Source organism: Elephantulus edwardii, unplaced genomic scaffold (assembly GCF_000299155.1).
Source record: "Elephantulus edwardii isolate Elephantulus edwardi_28Jun2011 unplaced genomic scaffold, EleEdw1.0 scaffold00121, whole genome shotgun sequence".
Lineage (NCBI taxonomy): Eukaryota > Metazoa > Chordata > Mammalia > Macroscelidea > Macroscelididae > Elephantulus > Elephantulus edwardii.
Window position 1 is genome coordinate 3,446,592 of NW_006399871.1, and position 19,301 is coordinate 3,465,892.

The 19,301-nt window shown below is 44.3% G+C and overlaps 1 protein-coding gene across 2 annotated transcripts in view; it reads right to left on the minus strand.

Moving 5' to 3' along the window:
- Positions 1-16,363, minus strand: part of KLHL18 (kelch-like family member 18) — a 58,393-nt gene extending 42,030 nt beyond the window's left edge. The window contains exon 1 of one of the 2 annotated variants that reach the window (XM_006892954.1): positions 16,222-16,363. Coding sequence is in view for 1 of the 2 variants with exons in the window: in XM_006892955.1 (XP_006893017.1) it covers positions 16,222-16,350 (129 nt within the window). In the remaining variant the exon portion in view is untranslated. The remainder of the gene's footprint in view (positions 1-16,221) is intronic. The other variant, XM_006892955.1, reaches the window with a different exon arrangement.
- Positions 16,364-19,301: the final 2,938 nt, after the last annotated feature.

Here is a 19,301-nt window from a genome sequence, read left to right on the forward strand (position 1 = left end):
AAGTATGCCGCTGTCTCAGGGCTCTGCCCACAATCCTCTTGTCTCAAGACACCCTGGAAGCTCACTCTGCACTTTGCTGGAAGCTCAGCAAGGCCCGTTCCGGTGTCCCCGACAAGAAAAGCAGCACTGGACTCTTGGCCTCCTGTATTGTGCTTTCTTTTTCATGACACTTGGGCCCCAGTTGACATTTCCTGTTTTCTTGTTTACTGTGTGCCAACCCAACACCCACTAAAACGTAAGCACATTCACCTGGGGGCACTGCCTACTCTGCTCATTGCTGAGGCCTCAGCATTTTAGAAAAGTGCTTGGCATGTGGAAGGCACTGGCATATCTGCTGAGAGGACTGCTGAATGAATAAAAATGAAAATAAACAGGAAACCAATCAAAGTAGAAGAACTTCATGACATTCAAACTGTTAGTAGCACGAGGATCCGGTCCTTAAGAGGGCAGTGGAAATGCTCAACATGCTAGCAGAAGCCATGAAATCCGGGGCTAGAGAAGATGTGACCAAAACCTGAGCGTAACAGTGGTTTAAGGAACACTTACTATGTAGATACCCCTGCAAACAAGTCAGTGACAGCCCTGCTGACAGAGCATTACAATTCAAGAGAGAGGATGAGCCAAGGCTAATCCCAGAGTTTCAGTACTGTAGGACTAAGCAGAGAGGAGGCTGTCCCTCTGTAAGGGACACCTTACAGAAGGGGTACCTTGAAAAGGAAATGGGATTTAATTTAGACACAATGAGTCTAAGGACCAACAAGATAAATGGAAACAGAGGACCTAGTACTTGAGAGAGCAAAATATGGAAATACAAATTTGACGGCCAATTATGAACACAGCAATTAGAATTGGCAAATGTGTTTGTCACACATGTATGTGTGTATCAATATGTCCCACCTGGTCAGAACCAACTCTTAGGTGACAATCCAGTGGACTGTCAGAGGTAGTAAACCACATGGGAGGAGACTGTCCATGTGTGTCTATGTATATATGTGCATGCACACGAGCACGCGCGCACACTTTTTTTCCCCCATAAATGCACTTTATTACACAGATCTGGGAGACAGTGAGTCACCTCCAAGACTGCCTCTCTGTCTGGGAGTGGTCATGGGCTTTTATAGGCGGGTGAGACGCACTTACATTTGAAAAGTATAGTTCATATTTAAGTACTATTTAAGTACTGGTAAACAAGCAGGTTAAGATACAATTTACATATTTATGACAGGAGAATCAGCATCACCCGGTTCTAGGATTGATACATTTCCTCTTCTAGTAAACAGACAGATCAAACTTCTTTACATGACTAAAGGCAGGAAGCAGAGAATTTGGAGGCTAAGTAACTAGTTTTGCAGGCTGAAGAAAATGGATGCTAGTTTTATAATTATATGACTATAGTTTTATAGCTGATACATATATAGAGAATTCTGAACTTATTAATACCACTCCATCATCTCCCCTCTTTTTACATGTCTTATATCTATAAGACATACAACCCCATCATTTCCCCCTCTTTTTTATATAAGTCTTATATCTATAAGACAAACATCTGGGTTGATTCTTGGGGGAGCTATTTGTGGGCTCCCCATTTGGGAATAGGGGCACAGACTTTCTGGCTGCTTCATGCTGAACTGGGGCGTTGAGATGGAGGGGAAGGGGAGTCCACTTAATTCTTCATTGGTGATTCTTCATTGGTGGTCTTGAGTTTAAGTTGCATGCCTTCTTGTTCAGTTAGAAAACATTCTCATGGTGTTCTCTGACCTCTTGACTGCAAGATCTCAGGTGAGTCTGAAGGTCCCTTCGTGGGTTGCCAAAAATGTTACTGAACACAAGGGGTTCTTTCCATAGTCAATCGCCAATAAGACAAAAGGATTGCAATATCCACAGCATTCTATTACACAGATCTGGGAGACAGCGAGTCACCTCCAAGTCTGCCTCCACACACACACATTTTTTATCTATGTATGTATGTATGTATCTATAAATAGAAGAGGAAAGAAAAGCAAAGACATATAGAAACAATCAGTCCAAAGGACTAATGACCATGCTAACTTCAACTTCCATGGCACTGACACCGGAAAAACTAGATGGTGCCTAATTACAACCACAACTGCTCTAGAAGGAGAATCTGAAGAGACATTGGCTCAACCCTCAGCCAAAAAAAGAGACAGGCCTATAAAGTGATCAGTAATACAAGAGAGGCATTTGTGCCTTCAATAACCAAGTACATAAAGTCAAAAGAGCAGTAATTGTCCAAGGATAAAGCTCAGAAGGCAAGAAGGAGTAGGCAGAAAGGATGAAACAGAAATAAGAAGTACAGGGAAGTGGGAAGAGTGTGGATTATTGTGGATGTTGTGATTAATGTTATAAGACAAAACATTTATGAATGTTTGAAGAGAAAACCAATGTACTTTGCAAACTTTCACTCAAATTACAAGAAGAAAAGGACACAAACACACACACATCTGGAGCTCTGGTGGCTGGGCGGGTAACTATCAACCCAGAGACATGTGGTGCAAACCCACCGGCTGTTGTTCCACAGGAGAAAGATGGGCAATTTTCGGTGAGATTTACAGTCACTGTAAAACCATCTGGAGGATCCAATATGACTCGACAGCATGTAGTAACAACTACACACACACAATCCCGGCAGACCTCTGCACAAGAAGACATGGTGGCAGAGCCTGGCCTGCTGGTCCTCAAGAGAGTTTTATCAGTGTTATATGACATTTAAATTTTACAAATCAGCACATTAATTTACAGCATGCATGTATCACTTAAATATCTATCTCCTAGTAGTCTACTTTTAAGGGCAGTTACAGGGCTGAGCTAAGGAAATCTAGCTATTAACAGCTCAGGCAGCAGACTACCAAAAACTAGAGGAGGAAAGATTACCCCTCTGGATCAAATGTTTCCGATCAGTGGGTTCAGACACAGAAACTCATTCTGTTTGCAGAGGCACAGAGCATTGCAGGTATAGTCAGCACCTGGTAACAAGTCTTTTTAAGCATCTCTTCATATCTTAGTTGTGGTGGAGATGAATACTGAATATTCCATGGACTGGCGAGAAAACAAACAGATATGTCTGAAAGCAAAGTGGAACCAGAGTGTTCCCTGGAAGCAAGGATGGTGAAATTTCGCCTCCCGTACTTCGGGCTTATTGTTAGGAGGGGCTTGTCCTCGGAGAAGGACATCATACTTGAAAAGGCATAAGTTCAGCATTAAGAGACCTCGACAAGATGAATCGGCATAGTGACTGCAGTAATGGGCTGAAGTGTGTTGGAAATGGTAAGAATGGCACAGGATAGGGCAGGCTTCCGATCTGTGTGTGCTATGAGTCATACTCAACTCAATGGCACATAGTAACAACATCAACTCGGAAGCCTTTTATAGATTAACTGCACTTTTTTTTTTTAAAGAGTAGTTTTAGGTTTACAGAGGGGAGTGAGAATCAAAAGAAACTACAGAGTTCTCACCAACTCGCCCCTTGCCTATCCAAAGCTTCCTCTATCATTAACATCTGGCACTTATGTGGTACATTTGTTTCAACTGATGAGCCAACTATTGATACATTATTACTGAGTCCCATGGTTTATGGAGTCCCTAAGTGGTGAATTCCAGGCTTAAAGCTCTCAGGTGCTAATCCAGAAGCACCTCAGTAAAAGAGCATCGTGATCTATCTCCCTCTGAAAAATGAGCCATTGAAAACTTCCCAAAACACAGTTCTACTCTGATACACAAAGGGTCACCAAGAGTCAGAAGCACTTTTTAAATATAGTTTACAACGGGATCACTGTTGTATGGTTCAATGGGTTTTGACAAACATGTAGTGTATCAGGCGCCCACTGACATTACAGAATTGTTTCACTGCCCTGAAAATCATATGCTGCACCTCGTCATCCTTCTCCCACTCCTCCTGAATCCCTGGTAACCACTGATCATTTCCACTATCTTTATAGTTTTTACGTTTTTTCCCCCCCAGAAACAGAGTTAGAATATGTTATTTGGTCTTTTCAGACTAGCTTTTCCCCCTTAACAATATACGTTTTTGGTTCTTCCCTATCTTGCCATGGCTTGACAGCTCATTTCTTTTGACCACTGAACAAATAAAGTTCCACTGTACAGATCTGCTTACCCATTTTACCAATTAAATGGGTTTTGTCAATCAGGAATTGACAGCTATAAGCACACATGCAGATTTTGTGTGGACATAACCTGTCAGCTCATTTGTGTAATTACTGAGGCGCAGGATGGCAGGATCCTGTGACAAAGCAATGTTTACTTTTATAAAAACCATGTTCCAATGTGCTATACCATTTTGCATTCCTGCCAGCTATGACTGAGCTTATTTTGCAAAAAGCATTTTTATGTTCTGATCAGATATTTAGAACCACTAAATTAGCATAACCACAAATCTTATTTGTCTGCCAAAAGCCCAAACTCCGACCCTTACCTTCAAGACCCTGAACACAGACAGTCAGGCCCACTGGAACACAGGAGCCATCACTGTCTCCCCTAGCCTGCTTTAACTTGAGACAGAAAGAGAACACAGTTCTCTTCACCCTTAGCTAATGCCAGAGTGTGTGTGTGTGTGTGTGTGTGTGTGTGTGTGTGTGAGAGAGAGAGAGAGAGAGAGAGAGAGAGAGAGAGAGATCTGCTTCAAACTATGGCAGAGCTGTAACATTTTAAAGGAGTGATGCAAAGCATACAGTAACTTCTGTCTGCTTCAAACTAAGGCAGAGCTGTAAGATTTTAAAGAGTGATGCAAAGCATACAGTAACTTCTGAAGTGTCAGTTATTTTGTTTCCACGATAGCCAGCAGTGAGCTGGAAAAAGGAAGCTCTTCATTTCTGGTTCACCTGTATCTTCAACAACGGGAAAAGAAAAACAAGACACTACCTTGAACTGTAACTCACAGCGATCAGACAGGCCATAGCAGCTAGAACGACTCCCTGGCGTTCCCAAGGTTGGAAATCATTACAGGAACAGACTGTCACATCTTTCTTCCACGGTGCAGCTAGTGGATGCAAACTACTGGTCTTTCAGTTAGCAGCCAACACTTCATCTACTGTGCCCTGAGGGTTCCTTATGCTTCCAAATCCAAGCTACTATGTTGAAATTACAGAAGCCTATGATAGAGACCTTACAGCACTAGCAAACTCCTACAAAAATCTTAAACTTTACCAAGGCCATACTGCATACAATAGGGGTCAAGGAAACCACACCAGCAGACCGGTTCCATGCCTATTTTGGGGCACAGACACCCCCGTATGCAGACACCCTATCCATAGCTGCTTTTGTACTGTAACAGCAGAGCTGAGAATGTGCAAATGAAACAGTTAAGGCCTACAAAACTGAAAGAATTTAAATCTACCATGATACATAAAATGTTTGCCAACACCCAGTACACGACCTTGTTTTGCTCCCTTTTCTCTCCAAATGGTTGGGGTAGAAAGGACCTTCTTAAATTTACAAAGAGAGAGCTGGCAAGGTCCATGCCAAAGAGGGAGCAGGAGTGCCAACAATGAAGAAGTCAAGAGCAAGAAAAGTCAACACTCTGCCTATAATTTAGGAGGGGTTAGGAATACACCTCTCAGAAAACAAGGAAGTCTCATTATTCTCAGGTGAATCATCGGACTGAGGACGGAAAGCCTGTCTTCAGTCAACCTGCCGTCTAAGTGAACCTGCTGAGACCTGTGGTCTCACGAACAAGACAATAAACGAGCAGCTGCAGAAAACACCTCACACGTACTCCCAGCCTGCCAGCCAGACTTCAGAACCTTCAGGGCAAACGACCACGATTCCACTTGGCTGGTAACCAATTTTCCAGGGTGTACTTCCAATTCTCTCTCCCCAAGAACACACCAGGTACAAACAAGCTCTCCGGCTTACCTACCAATGTCCAAATAAAGCGGCATCAACCACAGTAGAACTTGAACGAGAAAAACACTGCACCTGACTTTTTCATTAATATGAGTTCACGTCACACACATACACACAGGCTCCGCTCCAGAAGCATGTGTACACACACACACAGGCTCTGCTCCAGAAGCATGTGTCACACACACAGGCTCTGCTCCAGAAGCATGTGCTCACACACACAGGCTCCACTCCAGAAGCGTGTGTCACACATACACAGGCTCCGCTCCAGAAGCGTGTGTCACACACACACAAGCTCCGCTCCAGAAGTGTGTGTCACACACACAGGCTCCGCTCCAGAAGCGTGTGTCACTGTGTCACACACACAGGCTCCGCTCCAGAAGCGTGTGTCACACACACACAGGCTCCGCTCCAGAAGCGTGTGTCACACACACAGGCTCTGCTCTAGAAGCATGTTCTTCCTCTAAGTGCTAACTGTTCAATAAAAGCGGCACAAGCTGACACTGAACACAGATGCATGGAAAAAAAAACCCCACGAGAAAAAACCTGTGAATGAATGATACCCAGATGCACAAGTTTTCTGTACAGTGCAATTTCAAAATCAGAGTTAAATCTAAACGTCCAAAAGACGAGAGAGGAAAAAACCTGCCTCTTTCTCTGCTTCTGAAGAGGACAGCACTGTGGCATTCAGATACACACGTCACTGTCCTAGTGCTCAAAGATGACACCAATGACAGTGCTTATCCCCTACTCTGCTTCATACCATCAGCAGCAGGAGAATAATCTGACTGAGGGTGTAAAGCCTCTCGTCCACCAATAAACAGCTGTGTTGAAGCTCAGATAATATGAAGCTTTGTGCTTTGGGCAAATCCCTTATTATCTTTAAGCCTCAGGGTCGTCCCCCCCATCTCTAAAATGAATGGCTCTGACAGAGGACCTCTACAAGTCGACCATATGATTATTCTAGTTCTCCAGTTACTATATTTCTGTAACTCACTACAAGGGTGCTCTAGTCTGGAGCAAAGTTTCACTGCCAACCTTAAAGCGACAAGTCTCTAACAGCAGCAGAAGGAGCAGCTCACAGTAGAAAGATGAGCAGTCTCTTCCCATTGTGATTTACAGCCTTGGAAACATGCGGGGGGGCAGGGCAGGGGGCATGAAGAGGTGTCAGGATGCTTGACGACAGGATGCTTTGAGATAACGCATTACATTACTCATAAACACGGCAGGCGTCTACAAGTCCTCATTTCGTTTTCGGATTTACTTTTCCATCTGTTCTTTGATCACAGACTCACTGATAACAAATTGCACAAGACTCGGCCTAACTCTTTAAGGTCGCTTCAATGAAGAAAACTCTGGGGGTGTCACTGGTCCTCAAGTTGACTACAATTCATGTTGATCCCATCTGCAGAGAAAAGAACTGCTCCATCAGGGAGGAGCCTCCGTGGTTAACCAGGTTAAAGCACCTGGTTTGCTAATCAAAAGGTTGGCAGTTTGAACCCATCAGCTGCTGGGCTGGAGAAAGATGTGGCAGTCTGCTTTTGTAAAGATTAAAGCCTTAAAAACTTTGTAGGGTGGTTCTACTACATTCAGTGGGATTGGGATGAGTAGGGTTTGACTTTATGGCAACAGGTTCAATGTTTATAAGGTTTTTCAAGGCAGTGACCTTTCAGAAGCAGACGAGACCTTACTTCCTAGACATGTCTGGGTGGGTTCTGAACCAACCTTTCAGTTAGCAGTGAAGCTCTTAACCATTTGCATCACCCAGGAACTCTTGAAAATCATGCACATGGATTTAAAAGATCAAAAGGAACTATCTTAACACTGCCTGCATGCAAAAGACATTTCCAAGAAAAGAAAAAAAAAATTGAAAAAAGAAAAAAAAAAGACATTTCCTTCTGGAAGATCTAGGTTCGAAACCTGAGCAGAGGGCCTGGAGAAATGTCATGGGCCGATAAAGGAAGGAGTCAGGAAGAAAAAGAAGAGTATGAAATGAGTTGCTCTAAGAACAGCTACCTCCCTTCACACGTGGCCAGAAAAACCAGGTGATGTCTGAGTACAATCACTAAACTTTTTTGATCAAAGGTTTCATAGAAGCATCTTGACCAAATAAGGGGAAGCGGGGAAGCGCAGTATAAAAATGTCTAATTCTATTTGACGCTAGACTTTCTGGAGCCACAGATGGTGAAGAAACCCCGGAAATTATTGCCCTGAGAGATGATCTTAAAACTTTAAACCAAAAATAGTCCTTAAAGTCTTTAACCAGTAAAAAAGCCTAGGACTCTGGTAGCCCAAAGGAAAGCAGATGAAACTAATCAGCAGGAAGAGGTGCTGAGAACTTTGACAGATGCACACCTCTCGCCAAGTGGCACAGGCTGACAAGAAGTCCTGCACTTCTATCTTCTCAGCCATTAATATCATTTTCCAGGGAAAAGAACCATTTTTTTTTATGATAGAAGAATAAAATTCAGTTAGAGAAATTGCCTTCAAAATTTTGCACTTAAGTAATTATGTTTATTCTTTTGCGGAAAGGTTTCCTAGCTTTTAAAAGGTTTAAGTCACCACAAATACAGAATGTGAGTGATTTTTTATAATGCTGTCGAGTCGTAGGTGACTCACAGTGACCCTATGAACGAAAGTCCTCAAGACTTGTGTGACTTTCATCCTTTCTCCAAGTTCATAGTGTTTCCAGAGGCAAGCTATTATGGAAGTGGATGCCACTCCTGCTTCCAAGCTTGTTTCAACTGGGGAGCACCACCAAACACTGTCCACCATGGGTAACCATTATCACATTTGACACATCAGTGTCACAGTGTTCAGCTTCACAGCAACCACAAGTTACCTCTGTACGGCAAGTGGACAGACCACGGCTATAAGACCTAGAAGAACGTTTGAACGAAAACAGTGAAAAAAACAGGCCTGAGGGCCACGGATTAGAAGTCACCCACCTTTGGCTTGGTAGCATCACTTTCTCTCCACCAGGCCAACTGATCTCTCTCTATCTTGGTGTTGTTGTTGTGTGCCATCAAGTCACAGGTGACTCATAGTGACCCTATGAACGCAAGTCCTCAACACTTGTGTGACTTTCATCCTCTCTGCAGGTTCACAGGGTTTCCAGAGGCAAGCTATTATGGAAGTGGATGCCACTCCTGCTTCCAAGATAGATGTGTGTGTGTGTGTGTGTGTGTGTGTGTGTGTGTGTGTGTGTGTGTTGGTTATGTTACAGCTCTGTTCAGCTATCCAACATGCTCCCAAGTATCCTGTTTCTAAAAAGGAAATGAAATATTTTAAAAAAGAAAATTAAGCCCAAGTTCAAGAGTTGACAGTATGCTTTAAGATGGTAGCATGCTTGCGAGTACTGTCCACTTGCACACTCTCCCTAAAAGTCAGAAGACAGAGAAGGTAACATGTTGTTAAGGATGAATACACTGCCTTAAGCAGATGAATTCACACTGTAGCAGCTGAAAGGAGTTCAGGGACTATCTGTGGAAGAAAGGCAACAAGGGAAAAGGAAAAAACACCTGACCCAGAGTGATGAGACTAGGTAGGACTCTAGCTCCGTTGTTACTAGGTGTCAAGTCAGTCCCAACTCATCGTGACCCTGTGGACAAAAGAAGGAAACACTACCTTATTCTGCACCATCCCCACAACTTCTGCTGTGCTCAAGTCAAGCTATCTGGTGGGGAGTCTTCCTCTCTTTTACCAACCCTCTGAGAATACCCCCAAAGCATGTGGGACAAGATCTCACCATCCTTCCCTTCCAGGAGCATTCTGTTGCCCTTCTTCCAAGACTGATCCGTTTGTTCTTTTGTCAATACATAATTCTATTGGTGACCCCAAGCAAGTCCCCGGTTCTGGGTTTATAGTGTTTTCTGCAAATTGCAACCTACAGACACAGAACTAAGGTTTCCAAACTCTTTTAAGACAAGAGACATTTGTTCAGGTAAAACCTTCCAAAATTCAACAGATGTCAAAACAAATTAAAATTGCCAAGTCAAGTATACTCACTCTTTCTAACAATTTCTTTACGATATTATTAATAAATATCTCTACTACTTACGGAGCAGTGAGCTCTGATGATGTAATCTAAGTTGCACTGCTAATCCAAAGGCCGAGTGTCTCTGGTAGTTGGAATCCACAAGCAGCTCTGAGGAAGAAAGAAGGGAAGTCTCTCCCTTTGACAATTTACAGCCTCAAATGGAGGGTTGCTATAAACTGGAATTAATTTAACAGCAGGGGGGAGTATGGGAGTGAATTTACTGAGTCTTTGCTACATGATTGCTTTAAACATACCAATGGAATCTTCCACACTCTTATCAAACAGGGACTAATAATATAGTCTCCATTTTAGATATCATGAAACTCAATCATGAGCACTGAAAGGAACTTGCCCAAGTTTTCACAGCTAATAATAAGAGGCAGAAAACCAGGATTTACGTCTAGATAGTCTAGCGCATGTCTGTTATATTTCCCTCTCAGATTAACATTCAAAACCTTATGTGTGGTGTTGTTATGTGCTGTCGAGTCACTTGAGACTCATAGCGACCCTATGTACAACAGCCCTAAACTCTGCTCTGTCCTGTGCCAATCACACCGTCTCTGACACTCCCATCCCGATTATCCCAGTCACTGAATCAATCCACCTCATAGAGGGCCTTCCCCTCCTGCGCTGTCCCTCCACCCTCCCAAGTATGAGATGTCCTTCTCCAAGGACCGGTCTCTCCTCACAACATGTCCAAAGTATGTTAGACGGAGCCTCAGAATCCTTGCCTTCCTACTGCCATCAATTCCAACTCACACTTATGTACAGGCCTGCCCAGGGGTTTCCAAGGCTGTATATCTTTATGGATACCAACTGTGACATCTCTCTCCTAAGGAGTGGCTGATGGGGTCAAACTACTGACCTTTGGGCTATCCTGTGAAATGTTTTAATCCCTGGATAATCACCAAAGAAAGGGATCTGGGGTAATCTCAGCTGTTTAGTTAGTTCCAACTCATAGCAATCCCTCATCCCGTTGCCTGGGCTACAAATCTTAACAGGAAGTGACTGTCTAGCTTTCTTCTGTGGAGCAGGTTGGTGGCCTCGAACTACTGACCTTTCAACCAGCAGTGCAACATACTACACATAATGCCACCTGTGATATAATCAAAGAACAGCTCATAAACAAAACCAGAGGGAGACATTACAAATGTGGATACAGTTCAAGAAGATGAAAAGCAAATGAATCAGCAACTGACTGGCTTAGATGGAAAATACTGAGTGCTGTAGTTGGAAAGCCAATTCTTCCTGCAGAAACTCCTCCAAAGCCCAAACAGTACAGCTACATATTCTCTGAAGGTGTAAGAGGACAGGCTGAAAACTGGCAGTACTTGTATTCTCAAAAAAAAAAAAATCAATCAACTGCTTTGCTCTTCTGCTGCCCCAGCAGAAACTGTTGTAGGTGCCGTCAAGTCAACTACAACTCACTATGAACAACAGCTCTGAACCATACCCTAACCTGTGCTATCCTCGCAGTCTCTGATCTGTTCGAGCCCACTGTTAACAGTTTATCTTGATGAGGGTCTTCCTTTCTTTCTCTGACTCCCTACCTTACCCAGCGTGTCTCATCCGTAGGACTGGCCCGCCCCGGCAACATGTTCAAAGTGTGTGAGACAGTTTGCTTCTAAGGAGCACCTGAGTTGCTCTTCCTCCAACACAAACCTTTTTTGTTCTTTTGGCAGAGTGTGGGATAGTACTCTTTTCCAACAACATATATTGAAGGCATCAATTCTTCTGTCATCCTCATCCACTGTCCAACCTTCAAATGCATAGGAAACAACTGAAAAGATCATGGCTTGCATTAGTCTTTTAAGTGGCAGCCTTGTTTTTTAGCACTTTGCAGAGGTTCTTGACAGCAAATTTTCCCAACATAAGACATCTAATGAGTTCTTGATTGGAGGTTTACTCTCTGGATAGGATAAACTAGAGACTTTAAACTTGAGGAATCAAGGAAGTAGTACTTAGATTAAGAAAAGTCCGCATAGTCACCAAAAGCCCCAGCCACCTCCTAAGATACAGTTCTTAGAATGCTAACAGCCCGGCTTATACCACCAAAGGAGAAATCTAGCAGAAGATCTATAGACTCTGGCTATATCCCACTGGAAAGAACAAGTCCATCACCACACAGCTATGACTCTCCGAATGTGGAACTTCAGACCAGAAGTAGGATCACCATAGAAACTGCCAGAAATATAAACTGTCAGACATATGCTAAACTTATACAATCAGAAATTCTGGGGTGTGGAGTTTTTTAACACTGTAATATTCCTAAAATAATTTTTCTTAATTTTGTTGTTTGAAGTGAGGCGAGCCCCAATTAAAAGTACTTAACTCCTAACTGAAAGATTGATGGTTCAAGTCCACCAGGTGCTCCATGGGAGTAAAATGTGGGAAGTCTGCTTCTTCATAAAGATCTCTCCAGCCTTGCTAACCCTCCAGAGCTGTTTTACTTCATCTGCTGTGAGTCAGAATCAACTCTAGGGCAGTGCTTTGGTTGGGTGGGTGACAACTGACAATTACTCGATGTACAATGTTGTACTACTGACTACATCCTACATCCTAACCCTCTTTTCCCAAGTCATTTCTCACTCAATAAACTCACTGCCCCCTAAACTTCCAGCCAAACCTTCCCAAATAGTTGTTGTCCATTTATAGGAGCCCTGGTGAAGGAGGCATTAAGCACTTGCTTGTTAACAAAAAGGTCAGCAGTTCAAACCCACCAGCTGCTCCAAGGGACTAAGAAATGGCAGCTGGCATCCTTGGAAACTCTGTGGGGCCAGGTCTACTCTACCCTACAGGTTCACTCTCTCTCACCGATTACTGTGAAGTTGAACCACAGCAGACCCTTTAATGGGTTTTCAGAGGCTGAAATCTGCCCCAGAAGAGACTGTCCATCTTTCTCCTGTGCAGCAGCGGGCAGATTCAACCTGCTCACCTCTGGATTGGCGGCGCATCCGCAACATGTTTGCTGTGAGTGGTCAGTTTGCTATCACAGATAGTTATTTTTAAAAAGCACAGAGCTCAAAGAGAAAAGCGAACTGGGGGGAGGGGTGGGCAAGGAGGAAAATGTACAACAACAAATAAATAGGGAAAAAATTAAATAGAAAGAATATGCTGTAAAAAATATATAGGTTGCATTAAAAAAATCAATTAAAAAAAAAGCACAGTGCACATTCTTTACTAGATAAAATCACTTTGTTTAAAGCTTTCAGGGGATATTTTTCATTCGAAGTTTAGCAATTATCTCAGGGAAATCATTCCAGGGGTTCATAGATAGCTTCACTGGCTCCAGAAAGTCTGCAACACATGTTCATAAAGCTGCCAGATGGTTCTACAGTTCATTAATGTTTGAGAATCATCACCATACAGGAAGGCCCACTAGTCTGTAAACCCATCCCACACCAAAGAGCTTCCAGCCAGCTCTTCAGTGCTTCTGTTTATGTGGAAGACAGTAGACTAAAATCACTATAAACCCAAGGAATGGCTCCAGTGACAGGGAATGAAATGAGATTTGGTCTCTTACAGCTCTTCAACACACTACTCCTGCAGAATGGTTTAAAAACCAATGATTTACACATTCTCTATGATCCTGTCCAACTTCTAGCCTATTCCTTTACACTGAGTTTTACGTCCTATACCTTTGAAATTAAGGTAGAAATTTATGATGAGACACTGTAATGCACTATATTAGTCAATTTTAATTAATGTTATAAAACAAGTTTATAAAAAATTGAACAAAATACGATACATTTTAACTTTCATTAAAATTAAAAGTCAGTGGTTTGTTTGTGGGGTTTTTTGCTTTTTTTTTTTTAATTTAATTTTCATTAAAATTTTAAAAAGGCAGTGGTTTGTTTGTGTGGTTTTTTCCTTCCTGTTTTGATGTTTTGTATGTTTTTTGTTTTTTTTATCCAAAGCACCTTATTGAAGATCTGGGAGAGCACAGAGAATCCTCTCAAAAACTGCCTCCTTAAAAGTATTTTTAAAGGCAATTTATACTGATGCTCTTCTGAGACTGAGGTTAACTCTTTGAATGAACAACAACCAAAAAAAAGAGCACTGAAATGGAAAAATATCATACAAGCTTTTTTCCTATATTCTGCAGTTTTTGTAAAACTTTTACAGATAAAGATTTCTGACATTCTGTAATTTTATTAAATGTAGAGTCAAAACACAGTTTTCATTTTCATAAAAATAACTGTAATTATCCTGATCTGGTGGGATGCCCTTGTTGTATTTGTATCTCTGAGTCTCTACACTTTCTCTGGATCACCCCCACAGCCCAAATCTTAGTTCAGAAATTCTTTCCTGTTACTGCTTTGCGGAGTCCTGGGGGCATAGTGCATACTGTGTTGGGCTGCTAGGTGAGAAGTCTAGAGTTAAACCCATCAGTCACTGGGAGAGAGACGGACAGCCTCCTTCCTTAAGGACTGAGACACTGAGGGACTCAATGGGGGTTTGCTGTAAATCAGACTTAACTGCAGTGGGTTTGGTTTTGGTGGCACAATGCACTAGGTGTTGAGTCAGTTTAACCCCATCCGTGGAAGAAAGATGGGCAGCCTCCCTCATAAAGATTTACAGCAGGTCAGTATGAGTCAGAACTGACTGAAGAGCAGATGGAACTCCAGACTCTACTCCAATCTGACCTCCCTGTTGAGAATTTGCCAGCTATACTGAATCAGAATCTATATTTTTACAAAATTCTCAAGGTATTCCCTTAAAGCACCAGGTTGATTCTTATGTATAGAGTATCAAAATGTGTCTACAGTATACTAAATAATCACTGTGTGTCTTGTGAAAATACAGATTCTGATTCAGTGTATCTGGAATGGAAATGTACATTCTCAGAGGAGTGAGGTCACATCAGAAGGAATCAGATGGAAGCCAGTTCTACTCTTCGCAAGTATCACGCTCACAGTCACAGTGCTGCTTGCTTATACACTGATCCACTTACACGTTCTGGTAGCCCTGACATCATCTACACGTAATTAATGCTGACAAAATCTCCCATTTATTCTTAGTCCTTCCACTGGCTATCTCAGTGCAATTCATTTCTTTCAATCCTTTTGGTTCCTCTCTTTAGCCTGAAACGACCCCATCTTCTCTCAGACCACTTCACTCCTCTCCTGGAAAACTAACCTCCTACAGGAAGGCTTTCGATCTGTGGGGAAACTTTTAATATTTAAGTATTATGCAGAGAATTACAGAAACATTTTCATTTTGCCCTCTTGCTAATATTGAGAGAAAAAAGGAATAGCTCCTATTTTTACAGTTGGAAAACTGAGGCTTAGAGAGATTAGTTTGTCCAAGATTATAACTACGGTTTTAATCCAAATCCTTGTGCCTCCAATCCCATACCCTTAGCCATTCGATTCTATTGCCCCGAGAAGGCTGGCGCAAATACAAGAAAACAAAGTTCCCTTAACCCTATACAAAGATCACTGGCCCGTTTCTTAAACAAGACAAAACCAGGGCTCTTCTACAAATGCTGAAAGCCTTCCAGCCAAAGCCCCTCCCCACTTTGAAAACTCCACATGGCTATCCACCACAGGATGCCTCTCCAGCAGAAATGCATGAACAGCAGCACAGGCGGGAGACTGACTCTTCAGATAAAAATGCTCGCGCGGAACAGGCAGTGAAGAGCTTCCTTCCCGGTGGATAGCTGCACTCCCTCTCCAAACAGCCCACCCCCAGGCCAGCTGCTGAGAACCTGGCGGGGTGCGGGGTCGAGGAAAGGCTGCTCATGTGGAGCGCACACCTGCCCATCTCAAAGGCTTCCCAGATCTGGAGCTGAAAGCTCTTTAAGAGAGACAAGGCGAATCACCTACAACACTAAGGCCAGGCAATGGATGTTAAAAGACAAGCCGCCTCCAGAACAGTACAAGCAACTTCAAGCGCCCAAAAAGCACGCTTCAGGATTGTCCAACAGAACGTACGGCGGGTCATCGGGTCCCCCCCCCCCCAAATGAGCTGCAAATCCATTTTCTCTTTTCCGTGTGACTGCATAGGAGGCGGGCACCCTGATGCCTTCCACTCCCCGGGCCTAAGTCGCGCGCCTCTCCACGTTCCTTCCCAGGGCCGAGGAGCGATGCCTCATCTTCGCGTCCACAACACCCAATTCCCCTCCTTCCCAAGCGCAGCATCTCTCGGTCTTGGCCCCTGAATCCAGTCTCTCTCCAGGCTCCTCGCCGCACTCAGCCTCTCCTTCCACCGCCGCCCCTCTCTCTCTCCACACCCTCCAGCCCTTTCCCGTCCCCACTCGGCTCCACTGCCCTCGGCACCGCACCGCCCAAGCCCCGCGGTACCTTGAGCGTCACGTCGCACAGCTTGCCTTGCCGCCGGATCTCCTCCATGACGCCGTAGCCGCGACTCGGCAACTCGGACACCGAGAAGTGCACCAGATCCTCCAGCTCCTCCGCGCCGTCCTCCACCATCTTCCCCGGCCGCCTCGACTGCGCAGGTCTGGCCGGCCGGCTCGGCACTAAATAAGGCGGGGCGAGGGAGGGCGCCGGCAGCCGCTTGGAGCGCGGAGTCGGAACAGGACGGGCCTGCGCGGCCGCCGTAGACACACTCCTCCGAGCCGGAAGTCCGGATGCCCCGCTTCCTGGTTTAGACAATGCTTTCCTAGACCCTGGTTTCTCTCCTGCAGCGGCTGCAGTCTTCCTGGCTCAGTCGGTGCCATAGCCCGTCAGTGTCATCGGCTCTGCTCCCACCGGGATCCTCGGCCAAGGACCGCAGATTTCATTTCCGCCATCATGGGAGACTTCCGGAATCCCCGGAAGTGGTTCGTTGCCATGGCGACTGTGTACACAATCTGTCAGCAGCGTGTGGAGCGTGGAGGTCTGCAGCTCCAGCTATCTCTGTCACGCTCTGGCCCACGAGCGGTGAGCAGGGGCCACGCGCCCCCTGGGGCCTGGGGAGAAGGAAGACAGGACAAGGGTGTGAATCTGTGTGCGGCCAGCAGCTGTTGTCCAGACAGCGCTCCCCTCCTGATATTCTAGGGCTCGGCTAGCTGGTTTGTGAAGCGAGGGCACTTCACAACGCGGGCACTTCTGCAGCTTCTCCGTGGCTTGGGGATTAGGGGGTAACATTTCCTTGGTATTACGAGGGACCCACGTAGCTCCAGAGGCTCAGGGATCTAGAGATAAGGGAACCAGAGGTCATCTAGACTTTCGCTGTTGACTTTCCGACTAGAGAGACCTTTGAGATCGCCAGTCCCAGGGACGTCGCTTTCCAAATGAGGAAGGCATCCCAGGGGATGAGAATGGGTCTAAGCTCCATTGCCACTTTGCTTCTGTGTCGGGATCTGGTAAGTTGGATGAGAAAGGAGAAGAGCAGGTTAGACCTGGATGGTTTTTTATTCCGTTGCTGTGCCACCGTGGTGACTATGAGGGTACATAGTGAGAGACCCTGGTCAGCTCTAGCGTTGAAAGATAGGAACCCTCCTTGTGCCTACCATTTGAGCCTCCAGTTATTCCGTCTTCTCTTGTTGAGTCTTTAAGTAGTAGTAGTGGTTGTTGTTGTGTGCCACCGACTCTATCCTGGGGGGGGGGGTTACAGGCAGTTAATCACACGGGAGAAGATTGCCCATCTCCTGCGGCGCAGCTGGTGAATTTGAACTGCATGCCTTTGAGATTGCAGCGTCGCTTCTTGCCACTAGGCCACCAGAGATCCCCTTTTAACTAGTATTGGGTGGCAATTCTGTTCATTTTCACTCCTAAAACAAATAAGGAAATGGCCTTGCAGAATAGAGAACTCAGTGATTATTCACAGGCTCACCATGCTATCCCAAATATACCCAAGAGTTGTTCCCTCTACAAAGGGGCGTTTCCCAGTAGGTCTTGAAGAGAAAGGATGCTACCAAATTTGTGGTGAGGAGCTTGAAGGTGGCTTCTTTTTTTAAATTATTTTATTATTTTTTGTGTATGTGTGTGTATATACCATCAAATCAGATCTGACTGGTACAGGAGGAGATTGTTCCTCCTTCTCCAGCAGAGCATCTGGTGGATTTGAACCGTGCACCTCTGGGATTGCAGTACACCTTTTTGCCACTGAAGGTGGCTTCTTAAAGTGGAAACCAAGTGTTCTTTTGGAAGGCCTGTGGATTTAGGATTAGGAAGTGGTCTGGGAGGGGAGGTGACATGTGCTTCATGCTTTGGTCTGGATGTTAAAATAAATCACTCTTTCAATAGTGACAGAAGATGGACCCTCAAGTGGAAATTCAGCTACCCTCTTACTTCCAGCCATGACCATCACCACCATTCGCCATTTCCTGAGCACCTGCTTTTTCTTGGGCGCTCTTCTGGATGTTGTGGGGGGACTCAAAAGAGAAAAAGGCCTTGATCTTAAGCAGCTTGTGATTTAATTTGGGAGCCAAAACACATACAAATGAAGCGACGTAAGAACAATACCAAGAGGGGTTTCAGTAAGTGCAAGACGGCCTGGGGTCCCCAAATGGCTGAGTATAGAGGGACTGCTAAATAGCAGACTAGTCATTGGAAAGTGCTGTTTCATAGGCAAAGCTTGCTGCATGCCCTAGAGGTGCTGGTTGGGCATGCGTTGGGCTTTGGAATGTGTGGATGGCATGTGCATGGGCTTGTGGCAAAATACTGGGCCAAGGAAGGAAGCTCTTACCCAAAGGTGTTGCTTTAAACTGGCCTGTGCACCTGTGGTGCTGTTAGTGGGCAAGGGCTGCTGGGGGAGAGGGCATCTGCCTACAGAGCTTCCTTTCTTCAGTATCCCTTACAAGGGTCACCCTAGGCAGTGTCTGAAATGTCATGGGCAGAAAAATGGGCCCATGAGGTTGTGAGGAGTAGTTCCCAGAACTTTAGCGCTTGAGGATTTTTTTCTTGAGCTAAGACACACCCCTACTACCCTCAAATTCCTTGTGCTCTCAAATTCCAAACAGCCTAGATCAGAGTGAAAACCAAGATGAGATTTTTCTCTCATTAATTTCCTCACTTGCATATGCAAGTTTAGAGCAGGTTTTGGGTTTTTTATTCGTAGAGTTAATGTTCCAGACAAAAATTTAAAATGGGTCAACATATTAAAATGTAAGCCTTTTACTTAGCCTTATTTAGCCCAATACCTTTCAGATTCATTTTCTAAAAAAGGGAAGATGTCTCAGATGTCACAGTAAGTTCATAGTGGTCAGGGAAAGACTTTGGTGACATAAGTGGTCAAGAAATATAGGAAACATTCACACATTCTGCCCTAGGTCAATATGTGTTCTGTTTACTTATTTGAGTTTATATTTTGAAAGCTTTATAACAAGAATTTAATTAAAACTAAATTTGTAGTATTTTTCATTCACATTATTTTAATTAGGAACTCTCTTTCTCATATACTTGAGGCTTCTTGAGGGAGCTCTGGTGGCCTTCTGGGT